This window comes from Diaphorina citri, unplaced genomic scaffold, assembly GCF_000475195.1.
Source record: "Diaphorina citri unplaced genomic scaffold, Diaci psyllid genome assembly version 1.1 scaffold504, whole genome shotgun sequence".
Lineage (NCBI taxonomy): Eukaryota > Metazoa > Arthropoda > Insecta > Hemiptera > Psyllidae > Diaphorina > Diaphorina citri.
Genome location: NW_007377939.1, coordinates 87,149 through 102,910, shown reverse-complemented (window position 1 = coordinate 102,910; position 15,762 = coordinate 87,149). Strand labels below are relative to the sequence as shown.

The following is a 15,762-nucleotide window of genomic DNA, read 5'->3' as shown; positions in this document are numbered from 1 at the left end:
AGAAAAACAAAGGGAACTTTTAAATAAAGGTTTATTTTTTTATAATTTCATTATTATTAGGTATTTTTATTATTTTACTAGAGAAATTTAGGATACTGTGCAGTGTGCAAAATTGTCTTATATAAAAATTTATGTATATTATAGCTTGGTGACCTGCATTTTATAATTCAAAGGCAGAAGCTGCTTTTGAGTTCCAGAGTTCTCTTTGTATAGAACTTTTTTCTAAAACCCCGATCTACTTGTTAAAATCTTGCATATTCAACTGATAAATTTTAAATGGGCACCCCTCGGAGAAAAATGTCGTGTAACATAAAACACTAGAAAAACGTTAGAATAATATTTAGCTTTTAAAGAATTAAAATCCCCTTGTTCCACCACTGAATGATATCTTCTAATGAAAATCTCGGGTTGAATAGGATTCTTATTACAAAAGAAAGAAAGGACACAAAAAAAACTACATCACAATATACCGTAAATATAACATTAGCTCTTTAGTCTCATATTTCATCAAAGTTAAGTGAAAGCATTAGGAAGAAAAAGAACATAGAGGTACCTGCAGAAGAAGTAACTCATAATTATAACAAATCTCTTTAAAATGGGAGGAAAAACTGGGTCATAATAGAGCTCTGAAGGAATTTAAAAGAAAGACAGACAGTCAGATGAGTATATAAGAGAGAACGGGAAAAATTATCTCCAACTCAAAGAACAAACCAATAAACTCACTTTGAGTTCGTAGTACCTACAATCAATTTCATCATTTTTAAAAATATTAAAGTTTCTAATGTTTGAATGAAAATGTGTCCTGGAGAAAAGAGAGAATGCAATATGTTTTTATGTATTACTTGTAAGGAATGAGACAGGCGAAGAGGAAATACAAGTCCAGAGAAGAGATAGTTGTAATCTGAGTCCTTTTTAAGATGGACGTTATTTTTATTTCCAGATTTCAGGAAATAATATTGTACTTCTGAGTGTATTACTGTACCTCACTGTATTCTTAAATAATTATTTCATCTTTGAGTAGATCAAACATCTGAAATAGATTCTCAATTCAATATCAATTTAAAAGAAATAATAAAAATCACGAGATTCTTTGAAGTCTCATACAACAGAAGATCTAATCTGAAACAAAATGAAATTTCATAAACTAGATATCAGTCTCAGGTACAGGTATAACAATGACAATATATCTTACACTTACACATGACAAATTTTTGAATCTTTTTCGCTTGAAGGTTTTTACTTTTCAATTCTGTTAATTTGCTCTTGAAACTCTTGAGTTTTCCTTTGAAATAATGTACATTGAATTATTTTCTTCAGATTACAGTTCACTAAGTATTGTGATTTAACAAAATTTATTTCAACTTTTACGTAAAAAAATAAATTCGTAATAGTTACCTAGCTATTTTTTTAGTTTCCATTATTTTTTCTTCTTTTTTCATCCAATTTATTTCTGGAAATAAAATCGAACGATAATTGAGAAGCAGGTGGAAATCATAGAATGGAATGAGAAATAGAAAGTTTTGTTCTATAGGAGATAACCATTACGAGTACCTACCTATTCTTTAATTTTCTAAATTACTAAAATTTAAAGGGTGAAACGAAAAACAGTTATAAACTCAAAATTCGCGTGCCTAAATAGTTGGAGTTTTTTCTAGTTAGATAATTTAATAGGTATACAAATTAATAATAAATGCATGATTCATATAATATACACAATTGAAGAGGTAAAATACAAGGATGCTATTTTATATAGTGGGGAGGAAAAAACTTTATTCCTGGATCACCCTTTACTGTTTATCTAATGAGAATAATTTGATATCTACATCTCGGATGTAGGTACCTAATTGAATGTAAAGTTCAATCATGAGAAAAATAAAATTATCTAGGAATGTAGGATTGATTCAATTTCCCGTAAGGTGTTGTAGAAGTATAAAAAATTAAACATACAAATTGTATATGAATTCTAATTACGTAATTTTCACAGCATTAAGCAGAAAAGAAAAAAGGCAACTCCCTTATGTATGGTTCCTTTCTGCTTGATTCTGTACAATCATCTCTGATGTACCTACATCCATTTCAAACCCCTATTTATTTTGATTCAAAACTATGGGGACGTGTTGAGACTATTGTTTCTTTAAAAGTAAACCAGTCATCTCCACTAACGTTTTATTTATTGCATATTGCATATCCGACTAAAAAATACGGCATTCATACAAATTGTTCAGACAGTCCTTAATCAACCATTTCAAACCCCTATTTATTTTGATTCAAAACTATGGGGACGTGTTGAGACTATTGTTTCTTTAAAAGTAAACCAGTCATCTCCACCAACGTTTTATTTATTGCATATTGCATATCCGACTAAAAATACGGCATTCATACAAATTGTTCAGACAGTCCTTAATCATGCATTGTGGGGCAGCTCCAAACACCCTAAAAAATCAGCGTTACTCACTCATTCTCCCAATGACAAGTACGAAAAAAATTCTCCTCACATGTTGAAATTCAACAACTTCAAATCTAAATCAGGATCTACTAAGTGGTTGGATTGTCAAACGCAATTATTATTATTCAAATTCATTTTTATTATTATTTTATTGATAATATATTGATTTACATTTTTATTGATAATATATTTTTAATCACATTCTGGAAGCCATAAAAAGAAACCAAAGAAAATGCCAAAAAAAATCAATATGAAGAATTTCTTTCGGCTGCTATTGATACCGAAGAGGATTTTTCCTATGGTTTTCACTGCCATTATGAACAGTGAATATATAAAATAACCTTTTGTTGTTTTGAATATAATACGTACAATAGACGAACCAGTGTGGTAAATATCATTATAAAAGCGTTGGTAAAATCTTCGTAAATTCATTTATAATGAAGTCCCATGAGAGAATAACTGGACACATAGTTACCCAAAATTGTAAACGAAACATCAACCCTATTAAATTTTTCTCTCTGCAAGTCCCTCTATTTTTTAGGACGTAATTTTGCAAATTCTCATTTTAAACTAATGCAAGGAGACTGGTGTATGTATATTTGAAACATAACTGTGAAACATAATGAAACAAACGTGAAACATAACACAGTGAAAATGCCGACAAGGCCAAGATTCGAACCCAAACCCTTCGATATGCATTATACAAAATGTGATGGAAAGTAAACATAAATAACAGCAAGTGTGAAGTAAAAGACACTATCTCAAAGATGCCAATGTCAACACAAAGTTTTCTAAAAATAAATCATAAAGATTCAATATTTTCTAACTCTGTCAAGAAAATAGCAACGTAGAGAAAACTGTCCAATAAAGTGTCAGAGTTTTCTTCTCTTTTTCTTGAGGAAAGGGCAATCTTACTTTGTACCCAAATGAATACCTACAACTCTATTTTACTTTCATTATTTTTTCCCTTTCTATTCAATGGGGGATTGTAATTATTTATAGAATTACACTTTGTTACTTTTCTTCAAGGTGGTAGGTACCTATCAGCCTGGCAAATTGGCAAGGTATACTAATAGGTTAATTATTCTATTACCCACGTTTGTGGGGAAAGCCACATAGTATATTTATGTATTCATTCACATTTAGAGTCAAAGACTAAAGTAGGTACAAAGTTGAGAATTCCCTAAGGATTGCAAAGTTTCCCTCGTGAATAATATATGTAGAGACTTCTTGAAGACAAGTGAGGTAGGTTATAGTTATTATTATTAGGTTAGGTTAGTTTTGTACATTAGAGTGCCATTAATGCTATGATCATGTTGATTGTCTTCAACTCATTAATTTATTCTTTGTGGTGAAGCTCAGAGCTTCTTTACAATATTTGTGGAGATATCAGAACCAATAACAGCCTCCCTTGCTAATTTTATCAACTCTTTACATTTTTTTTTTTAATTTTTTTTTTTTTTTTTTTTTTTTTTTTTTTTTTTTTTACTCTCATAATGACGGGACCTATGGTATGCATGCCTAGATACCAATTTGGTCACGATGGTTGCTTGGTTTTCTATTAGGTAATATTGATTGCTTTGTTCATTCTGGTTGTCTATTAATAAATTTATTTATTTACCTACGTAACCAATAAATAAATCACTAGGTAATAGAGAGAGGCCATAGTTTCAACAATTTAGAATTTATGGGTACGTATCTACACGATCTACATAATATAAATGGAACAAGTATGGTACTATAAATTTATAAATAAGGACACAGTAGAAAGTGCCTGTAATTGCCCTATTCATGCTGTCCGTTCAATGCCGCGTAACATTCAAGGTTTGCTTGTTTATTTGATGTTGCTCTATTTATGTTGAATGTCAACATACACGTCAAAATACCTTTGAACAGAAATGTCACAGCAAACGGTGTGTCTTCTTTCTTCATCCTACAATTACTTGAAAGTGCCTGTAATTGCCCTATTCATGCTGTCCGTTCAATGCCGCGTAACATTCAAGGTTTGCTTGTTTATTTGATGTTGCTCTATTAATGTTGAATGTCAACATATACGTCAAAATACCTTTGAACAGAAATGTCACAGCAAACGGTGTGTCTTCTTTCTTCATCCTACAATTACTCTCCCTTTGGCTTTTCTTTAAACTTTCCTTTCTTCTCCTCCCCCACACCCCGAAAGTTCCTTCAAACGCGTAACTTCCAAGGATCTTGTTTGACTTTTTTACTTTTAAATTAAGTATCTGGAATTCTGGGAAGTTCTAGGTACTTCCTACTTTTGCAATGTTGAGCTCTTTTAGAATTTCGTTTGAAAAAGATGTTTCGCTCTAACGTAATTATTCTTCAAGCTTTCTTCTCTCCCCTCCACATATTTTGCTTGTTCATATAACCTCACTGCTAGTACTTTCTATTAGGTAAGTATTTTCTATCTACACTTTTTTGCGAGAGCTTCTCTCCCCTCCACATATTTTGCTTGTTCATATAACCTCACTGCTAGTACTTTCTATTAGGTAAGTATTTTCTATCTACACTTTTTGCGAGAATCGCACTTTGTACAAGGTAATGAGAAACTACTGGGAAGTTTTTTATAATTTATATTATATTTTTATCGACGATTCTCTATGTAGGTAGTTTTTACTTTAGAATTTGCATTGCAGATGCATTAGTATCAAAGTGTTTAATCAGCATGTAACTTTGGGAGTGACGCCAATGAACTTGCCCCTAACTTATTCCATTTTATATATATTATATCGTGTTTCATATTTTATTCACGTGATGCAATATTCTGATGAGCTATTTCGCCATTGGGGAAATAGATATTTCAAAAGTTCTAAGTAATCTAAACCCTATATTATGTACAGGAATAATAAAATATGTGATCCTCGTTTTATAATTCTCAGAACTCTGACGTACAAGTATTGTGTTTAAAGCTCACATTAAAATGAGGTTTCTGAAACTTTTTCGTAGCCCATACCTGTACAAACTACATTTTCATTAGAAAATATGAGTTTTAATTTTCGTCTTATAGGATATAAGACGAACAAATTTCTAAAATCATATAAAATTATCTAAATAGAGAATTTGTGAAGCCCTGAATTTAGCACAGACAGGTGCTGAAGCAAGCACGAACGAATCATGCAGAAAGATGGAAAATTTCCAGATTAGAGACAGCTTAGATTTCACAAAAGCTTTTTTTCTATGGTAAAATCCTGAATTTAGCACAGACAGGTGCTGAAGCAAGCACGAACGAATCATGCAGAAAGATGGAAAATTTCCAGATTAGAGACAGCTTAGATCTCACAAAAGCTTTTTTTCTATGGTAAAAATTTTTTTTTTTTTTTTTTTTTTTTTTTTTTTTTTAATGTCGCATTTCTTATTCTATCCTTCCTTGTAACCCACACACTCAGCAAAACATTCTCATTGCAACTTCTTGTGTATCTTATTTTTCTTCTGCTTTATTTACGTAATTACGTGCATAGTTATCAAATTTATTTTTGCGCCTATTTGGCTCAAGAGCGCTTAGTAGTCATCGATGTTATTCCCATGTAGACTAAAAGAGAATCAATAAGATTCTCTCGATTGTTCTCGTTTCCCCAAATTTGACCCTCGGATAAATTCTTCTTCAGCTCTTCAACTAGACTTTGTCATCTCCTTCAAAACTACGACATAATAGTGCACTTAACTCAAAGAGGTTTTGTACAATGATGGTAAAATCGCTAAGTAAATATTCGAGACAGCATTGGAAAGAGCATGTGGATGAAGACAGGATGATGACAGCAATTATTTATCCATGAAAATAAAGAAGCTCTATTTACCTTAAGTGTATTACGACAAAACGTGTCGTGCAAAAGTTAATTATGGCTGCACGTGGTGATTGGAAAGCTGATTTATGCTGTCAAAACAAGAGGTGGGGAGAATTGAGAGTGTATTGTAATGCCGGAAAATACTGTTACTCTTGAAAACTAATTAGGCTCGAATCCCATTAGAAGAAAAAAGAAAAAAATACTTATGTGAAACCCGCAGGACCAAATTGAAAAACAGGACAAAATGGGTGGTTAGGGAATGCAAACAGACTCTATTTTGTGTCATCGACTTGATTAGATCAGAAAACATTTCAAACAGGTAGGTTAGGTTTTAGGTTATACTACAGTTTACACCGGTAACCAAAGGGTTAAAAAAAGGTCGACGAAGCTCCTCATTTGTAGTATAAACCCAAGTGCCTTAGAGCTGTAGAGCGTGTATTAGGTACATGGCATAGTTTGAGCTTTGCATGCCTGTAATAACATACTCGTATGCATACTCATGCATTTTAAATTCGCTGCTGATTTGCATGATTTTCCTGTACCAACAATATTTTTCTTGCACTCTGCATTGCATAGGTAGAATAAATAGAATATACTGTGTTTATCCTGCTCAAACAGGACTAAAAAGTCCCTTTACCAAGGAAATAACAAGGTCTTGTATATTTTATGAAGTGAAAAGCACAATTTATAGGTAGGTGTCTAACTCCTTTATTTATTTTTTTCCTCAGGAATAGGTAGGTAGAGAAAAATAATAATAATCATAACATTTCCAACATCACAGAAACGGTTTGAATTTTTCCAGATCACATTGAAGTGTTTGATAGACAGAACATCACGGAGTGACCTGAAATGATTTACTTTCGAACGTAACTTTCAAGCAATTAGGGGAAATAAAACAAATAGGTACTGTATAAAATGAAATAAGTATCATGATCTGAAAAATGAAAAGAAATCTGATACTTCCACGATATTTTCCTGGAAAGAGGGTTTTCCAAGTCAGTGCATACTTGCCTGAGATAGTGTCTTTCGAAAGTATTTTGAACGAAGAATAATTCTCACATTTTCAGACGATCTTTTGATCCTACACGTAAGCAATTTAAGCGTTATTATGATTCGACATTAAACCGAGGCTTTGTAATGGCATTAAAGAAGGCAAAAACAGTGAAAGTAGGGCCGACCAATGGGAAAGAAAATTCCACAGATAAATAAAATAAAGAGCTATTTCTTGAACTTCCTTTTTTTCCCTTATGACTTTGGATGAAATTTACATGAAGTATCCCAAATATTTTGAAGGAACTTTTCAAACATCAGTTAGAATTCCTGAACTTTTTACTTAGTACGAATAACAACCTACCTATGTCAAATGTCATGCTTTATTAACTTGACTGGTACATAAAAAGCAAAAACAGTGAAAGTAGGGCCGACCAATGGGAAAGAAAATTCCACAGATAAATAAAATAAAGAGCTATTTCTTGAACTTCCTTTTTTTTCCTTATGACTTTGGATGAAATTTACATGAAGTATCCCAAATAAAAGAACTTTTCAAACATCAGTTAGAATTCCTGAACTTTTTACTTAGTACGAATAACAACCTACCTATGTCAAATGCCATGCTTTATTAACTTGACTGGTACATAAAAAGCAGACTGGTACATTTCCGGGATTCCTATCTTGAAAAAATAAAATTAATAAAAATAAGAACAACTCACCATTCAGGTTTCATTTTTGTAACAATCACCCCCAAAATTAAAAAAAAAAAGAACACCCCCCCATTCAGGTTTCATTTTTGTAACAAACCCCCCCCCCCCCCTTTTAATTTTACAACCCAAACTCACCACGTGTAAACTTGAAAAATAATAATGGACACAAACTTTACAAATAAAAGCTCTCGTTCCTGTCAAAATTAGGATGTAACCGGAACCCTTTCGAAGGAAGGAGGAAGGATTTAATAAATTTGATGAATACTTTGAAATGAAACTTACAAATTCTGACAGCTGATCAAATTTAATGAGAGAAGTACAACTCAGACATAATTAACTTTTGAACTAAAATTATTTTATCTGACAGGTGCTCAAAAGTGAGTTCAAAATACAGCTTTCAATCAATTGTAATATTATACGTATTTTCGAAATTAAATATTATATAACTTATGTCAACATTAAAAAAATCAAAGTTTGGATTGCATAAAACTTTTTAGTAATGAACTTGTGTCAACAAATATTAGTTCCAACTCCAAGAAACAGCAGGATGTGGAAGGAAAACTTCATCATAATTTTTGCGATATTTGCTCTATCAAAAGTTTGAAAAATAAAAATGAAATGAAATAATAAACAGAAGGTCCCTTCAACCCAGATTGTTTATTATTATTATTTTGTCTCCTGAAAATATTAAATGACGATGAAAGAGAACTACCTTTAATCATTAATAATTTTTCCTCTAAGGGATTACTTGAATTGAACTTAACGTACAAATAGTTTTTCCTCTGAATGATTTTTTCTTATGTTGATACTTACATTAAAACACTATCCTTTGTCAAACAATATCCTTTATTTAGTCGGTAAAGCGATATTTAGACCCACTTTCTCACTAAAATATGTAGAGCCAGATGCTAGAGTAGAAGAACATAATTAAGGTTACCTACCTTTTTTTGTCAGAATGAGGCTAAAATAATAATAAAACGAAGAACCTATTGTATCAGAGTAATCTTTATGAAAATACTAGTCAGTCTTTGAGTCCAACAAAAATAACAAATAGGGTTACTCCCACAATATAAATAAATACGGTGAAAGTTCCACGTACTTTTAAATCCCAGATTGATTGGGCTAATTGGCTCAAAAATTTAAAATCAACCAATCGAATGGCTCAATCCACCGGAATAACTTGAACTTTTTCTAAGATTGTACCTCGGCACCGCTTTCGCATTACTTCAAGGCACATTATTTTATATCCATCCCTATCCAAGAACGGAAAAATCTGGTTAGAAAATTTCCGCCCTGGCCTGGATTCGAACCCAGCATCTCCGGGTTGACTTGAATCTAGTTTAAACTCAAGTGCAATGAAAATAAACTTACTTGACGGAGTACTGGGAGGTCGCATCATACTCGTAGGTCGAATCTCGTACTTTCTGTTAATCGTTCCGTTCAAATGCCAAAGCGGATGATCCTCTCGCACTGGATATTGATAGGAAACATTATATCTCCCCGATCGGAACGAAGGATGCCACTTCGTATTGTATTTCGGGTATCTCCGATACATATTAGATCTGTAGTCGGGCATGATCGGGTAGGAGGGAATGTGAACATCGTAGTCAAGATTGACCGGGAGTTTTCCTGTATGATTGAAGGTGGGGTTCTCAAGCCAGTCGTAATTCTGGTAATACTGTTGACTTTTCCCTGAAAACAGAACCAAATGGGAAATGAGAATACAAACATAATTATGTATTTAAAATAATAATAATAATAAAAAGGGCAAAAGCTAGAGAACGAAATGGGGAACCAGGTTTAAAGGAGATACGGAAGAGGAAATTGGAGTGCAAACGCTTTAGTACGTTTATAATCTGTGCAATTGAATACCCAGAGGAATGATTCATACCCGGGCAAGTATTAAAAATTCACTAGGTACCTATTATGTTAGCTCTGGTATTATTATCATCATTATTATTTTTAGTTTTTACAAATGCATTAGCTGAGCTTTCATTTTCCAATCAATCTGGGATTAAAAAGTACGTGGAACTTTCACCGTATTTATTTATAGGTATTGTGGGAGTAACCCTATTTGTTATTTTTGTTGGACTCAAAGACTGACTAGTATTTTCATAAAGATTACTCTGATACAAAAGGTTCTTCGTTTTATTATTATTTTAGCCTCATTCTGACAAAAAAAGGTAACCTTAATTATGTTCTTCTACTCTAGCATCTGGCTCTACATATTTTACTAAGAAAGTGGGTCTAAATTTCGCATTACCGACTAAATATGCGCCTTGAAAAAAGTAATGTTCATAGATTAAAGAATAGTTTACTTACTCAACAGCATGGCTGCCAGGGTACAAATCAGAATAAGGCAATGTCCATCTATCAGGAATCCAAACATGAGGTTACCAGTGAGACCTCCAAACCTTCCGAATGTTGAGGATAAAGCAGCAGCTAGAACCCTGGGAAATGAGAAAGGACATATTATATCTGCTGCTTTCAGATTGCCTTAAAGACTAATAACTTACGTATAACTATGCCCCCCATACAAAGGACGACCATTTTCCTACGCGCGTCCCAATATTTTTCTACAATGGAACTGCTGGATTCCAAGGCTGGACAGGAATTTAGGTGTGCTTGGTTCATGGGAGAGTTAATGAAACATAAAGGACAGGAGAGGAGTTTTCGATATGGATGTAAAGTCGATAAAATGAATGATACCTAAATAAAAACTATTATTATTACTATTATTATTATTATTATTATTATTATTATTATTATTACACAATTGGATCAAAGTTTATTTACAGATGGTAACAAAACAAAATGTATCTACATATAAATACAAAATAAAGTTTGATCAAGGGTGGGGTTAATGCCTATGGCATTCTCTACCACCCCACCCTTGATGTACAAAATAGTGTTATCATGAAATTATATACAAAATCAAAGGGTGGAAAGAAAGGGGGGAAAACAGGGGGAAATGGAAAAAAGGAAGGAATATAAAGAGGAATTTGTTGAAAAAGAGAGGAGGGAGGGGCTGGGAAGAGTAGGGGAAGTAAAAGGGGAATAGTAGAGAAGAAAGAGAGAGGAAAGAGAAGAAGAAGAAGAAGAAAAAGAAGAAGAGGGGGGGGAGGAGTATAGAATTTGAAACAATTATTCAATTATCCAGGGTAAGCATATATTCTTTTGTACTAGTTATGTACGTAAAAAATATTTAACGATCCTCATTATTTCCGTAGACCTGTCAGACGGTCTGAGCAAGAGTGGCGCGCACTATGCCCCTTGGATCAGAATCACTGGAGGAGTTGCAATTGGGAAAATATTATTAATAAAAGGTCGATTCCTACGTAAAAAGTTGGGAAAAATCCAAATCTAAGGTCGAAACTCCGAAAAAATAACTGATGTTTGAAAAGTTCTTTTATTTGGGATACTTCATGTAAATTTCATCCAAAGTCATAAGGAAAAAAAAGGAAGTTCAAGAAATAGCTCTTTATTTTATTTATCTGTGGAATTTTCTTTCCCATTGGTCGGCCCTACTTTCACTGTTTTTTTTTTTTAATGTCGCATTTCTTATTCTATCCTTCCTTGTAACCCACACACTCAGCAAAACATTCTCATTGCAACTTCTTGTGTATCTTATTTTTCTTCTGCTTTATTTACGTAATTACGTGCATAGTTATCAAATTTATTTTTGCGCCTATTTGGCTCAAGAGCGCTTAGTAGTCATCGATGTTATTCCCATGTAGACTAAAAGAGAATCAATAAGATTCTCTCGATTGTTCTCGTTTCCCCAAATTTGACCCTCGGATAAATTCTTCTTCAGCTCTTCAACTAGACTTTGTCATCTCCTTCAAAACTACGACATAATAGTGCACTTAACTCAAAGAGGTTTTGTACAATGCCCCAAATCCTAGGTAATAGTATTTGACCCACTTCAAATTCATCACAAGCAGCGTCACTCAATTCAGTCTTATCCCGTGGCACAAAGGAATTCCAAGGAATAGAGAAACCATGAAGTAAGTGGGAGCAAAAAGTCGAAATTTGACCTCTGGGATTTTTCTATTTTTCCTCGTTTAAGGCATCTCTGTAAAAGTAATTTACATGTGTAGAGGACATTTTTTTCTCTTGAATTATATTTTCCCGGCATCAAAATACATATTTAGTTATCAGGGGGTAAAATATAAAGATAGAAAGATCAAAACTACAAAAAGCCGACTTGTCTTAAATTTATTTCTGCATGCAAGTGCATAAGTGCAAGGCTTCAAAAGAGAGAGGCTTTTTGCCCCACTCACCCAATGTGCCCTAACACTTCTTACGTATCACACATGAAATGCAAAGATGTAAATTAGCAAGAAGCTTTTCATGTGCATTTGTGCAAAGTACGTTCAATAGAATCTACTTGGTGATATGTATCTACTTACATTTTGATGTACGCTGAGAGGTCTTAAAAGAGGAAAGAGCTCTCCCTTTGGTTCTCTCATTGGAACCAACTTGGTCCTTAAGATCAGGAGGGAGTAACATGAGAGTAGAGAGTAGGATAAAACCATATCAAAGGTAGGTAGGGTTTCGGGAAAATGACTTTCGTAAATTTGATATACCTACGTATACATTAGGACAGCTTATATAGCGAACTCAAAGAGGGTAGACACTTTACTTCTATTTCAGCTCGAGATTGAATTAACATGTTCTTGTCAAAGAGAATAGTTTTACCACGAGACAGTTGGATGTTGCTAATACTAAATGAGTTATGTCCTGTTTCGGGAAAATGACTTTCGTAAATTTGATATACCTACGTATACATTAGGACAGCTTATATAGCGAACTCAAAGAGGGTAGACACTTCACTTCTATTTCAGCTCGAGATTGAATGTTCTTGTCAAAGAGAATAGTTTTACCACGAGACAGTTGAATGTTGCTAATACTAAATGAGTTATGTCCTAAAATGCAAACTTTTTACATAGAAGACGAAAAAATTGGTCTCATTTTTTATTTCTCCTTGTTCGTTTGTTTCTTGTTTCATAGCAGTATATTGTACTTTGAACTAGGATTTTACAGATCATTCAAATCATGGAAGTTTGGACTGGAGAAAATCATAAACTGTGGAACTTTTCTCAGTTATTCTACACAATATCGAGACAACGTGCCCCGCGGAAATCAACAGAACGTAAACACTCTCGAGTCTGGGGTACGACTGGAAATTAGAAAACTTTTTTTTTGCCTTGGCGAACAACTCTCAAGTGTGAAATATTTCGAAACAATTTCACAAGAAGAGAAACAACCACAGCCTCCTTGGAGATTAGAGCTGTAAGTTGGATTGGGAATAAATGAACGAACAAACGGGCTTTGTTTATCTTGAATAGGACTGAAAAGTCCCTTTAAATTGTGAGGAAGTGAGTTGGAAGTTTTAATTCGAAGCTTTAGTTTGTCTGTATGTATATTTGGTCCGATTATATACCTACATAATATATGTAGACACCTAAATGAAAACAATGTCAAAAGACAATCCAGTTCAAGAGTATTAAAATAAAATTAGGTGTATAAAACTATGTATTAGGTACATAAAATTTATATGCGAGTAGGTATATCTCACGATCATGGCCTTCTTCTGAAACTAAAGGAATTTCTAGAGTTCATAGAAATGGAAATAATGAAAGCTGAGATGACAAAATTCAAACCTTTTTGGTTAAAAAAAGGAAAAAAAGCGAAAGCAGAAACAACAGAACGAATGAAAACTGAAGACGTGACAATAATTTGTAGTGATATTCTCGTATGTTTTGTTTTTAGCTTTTTTTAGCTGTGGAATAATACTTGGATACACGTGTGAATGCTTAACGTATACATTTCAGCTGTAGCTTTAGAGCTTAGCACACTTTGTAAGCTATCCAGTACGAGAATTTATTCCAGTTACCCAGAGCGAGTATGTAAGTAAGTGACCCCAACATCCACCAGTCTTATAAAAGAGGAATTTATTTATATAATCACGTCTGTATAAAATAACTGTTGAATCCGATCTTAATTTCCAATAGATTGCCCCAGATAGTGTCTTTCGAAAGTATTTTGAACGAAGAATAATTCTCACATTTTCAGACGATCTTTTGATCCTACACGTAAGCAATTTAAGCATTATTATGATTCGGCATTAAACCGAGGCTTTGTAATGGCATTAAAGAAGGTTTAAACAGTTAAAAAGAGGAGTGAGGTGGGATGAAATCTTCCATCATACCTACACCCGTCCAACTTTTGACATAAATGAACGAATAGCATGGATATTATTTTGACTTTAAGCTGAAAACTTCGCATGACGTGATGTATTATCCTGGATTCCAGGAAAACACGTACTGAGTAGCTTTCAGACTGTAATATAAATACAGACGAATTGACATTAGTCATCAGACAGATTTTATACCTACGTATGTAGTTTTCTTGTGTAAGACTAATATCTCAGACATAGCATGGATATTATTTTGACTTTAAGCTGAAAACTTCGCATGACGTGATGTATTATCCTGGATTCCAGGAAAACACGTACTGAGTATAGCTTTCAGACTGTAATATAATTACAGACGAATTGACATTAGTCATCAGACAGATTTTATACCTACCTATGTAGTTTTCTTGTGTAAGACTAATATCTCAGATATATTATTAAAGTTCTCCTTGGCACAGGGATGTAACGATGGACCAGTATCGATTTTGTCTACTTTTACTGAAATTTGTTTTGATTTCATATTTATTATTTATTAGAGAAAAGAAAAATGCATTCTATGTCATTACGGACATAGAAAGTAAGCTACAAGTTCTCCTTGGCACAGGGATGTAACGATGGACCAGTATCGATTTTGTCTACTTTTACTGAAATTTGTTTTGATTTCATATTTATTAGAGAAGAGAAAAATGCATTTTATGTCACTACAGACATAGAAAGTAAGTTAAGTATGTCATATAGAAAAAAAGTTTTTGACATTTTTACAAAGTTTTACCGTTGAACTAAAGCTTCGGAAAACCATTTCTCCAGGGAAGAGAAGTGACCTAGTTTCTTATTTTCTCGTAGAAAACTGTGCATATGTATCACCCTTCATAAGTCTCATAAATCTCAAAGATGAATAAATTATTTACGACTATTTACACCAATTATATTCTACCTAAGTACTTGTTAATGAATTACACAAAACAGAGTCTTTCATTGCTGTTTATTTTGTAGCAATGAAACAACTGCTACATTAGACTCGTGTGTCGTAGACTGAACTAAAGCTTCGGAAAACCATTTCTCCAGGGAAGAGAAGTGACCTAGTTTCTTATTTTCTCGTAGAAAACTGTGCATATGTATCATAAGTCTCATAAATCTCAAAGATGAATAAATTATTTACGACTATTTACACCAATTATATTCTACCTAAGTACTTGTTAATGAATTGCACAAAACAGAGTCTTTCATTGTTGTTTATTTTGTAGCAATGAAACAAGTGCTACATTAGACTCGTGTGTCGTAGTATGTCTCTCATCAGATGCAGAGAATTCATCTCACCTGAACATTAACACAACACCCAAAACACGTTCTCTTTAGGACTTTAGGAGGAGAAACCGCAATACTTTTTAATGTCTCTATTGAGGGAAGGTTGAAGGTCCAATGGTGTATACCTACGCACTTTTCATTTTAACTTCTTACCATCACCTGTTCCCACACAACTGCTTTCTACCTGAGATAAACCATTTTAAAATGTTCATACCCTTCAGTCCTTAGCAACTCGACTGTTAGGTCCGTCACATATTGAAAGCGTAGTCGCGCTACTTTTAGTAGCACGTAGTCGCCTGGAAAAATCAAATC

General features: G+C 33.3%; 1 protein-coding gene across 1 annotated transcript in view; it reads right to left on the bottom strand.

Moving 5' to 3' along the window:
- Positions 1-15,762, bottom strand: part of LOC103509499 (low-density lipoprotein receptor-related protein 4) — a 64,677-nt gene that overhangs the window by 37,762 nt on the left and 11,153 nt on the right. Inside the window, exon 2 of the mRNA XM_026823818.1 lies at positions 9,318-9,638. Coding sequence (XP_026679619.1) covers positions 9,318-9,638 — 321 coding nt within the window. The remainder of the gene's footprint in view (positions 1-9,317; positions 9,639-15,762) is intronic.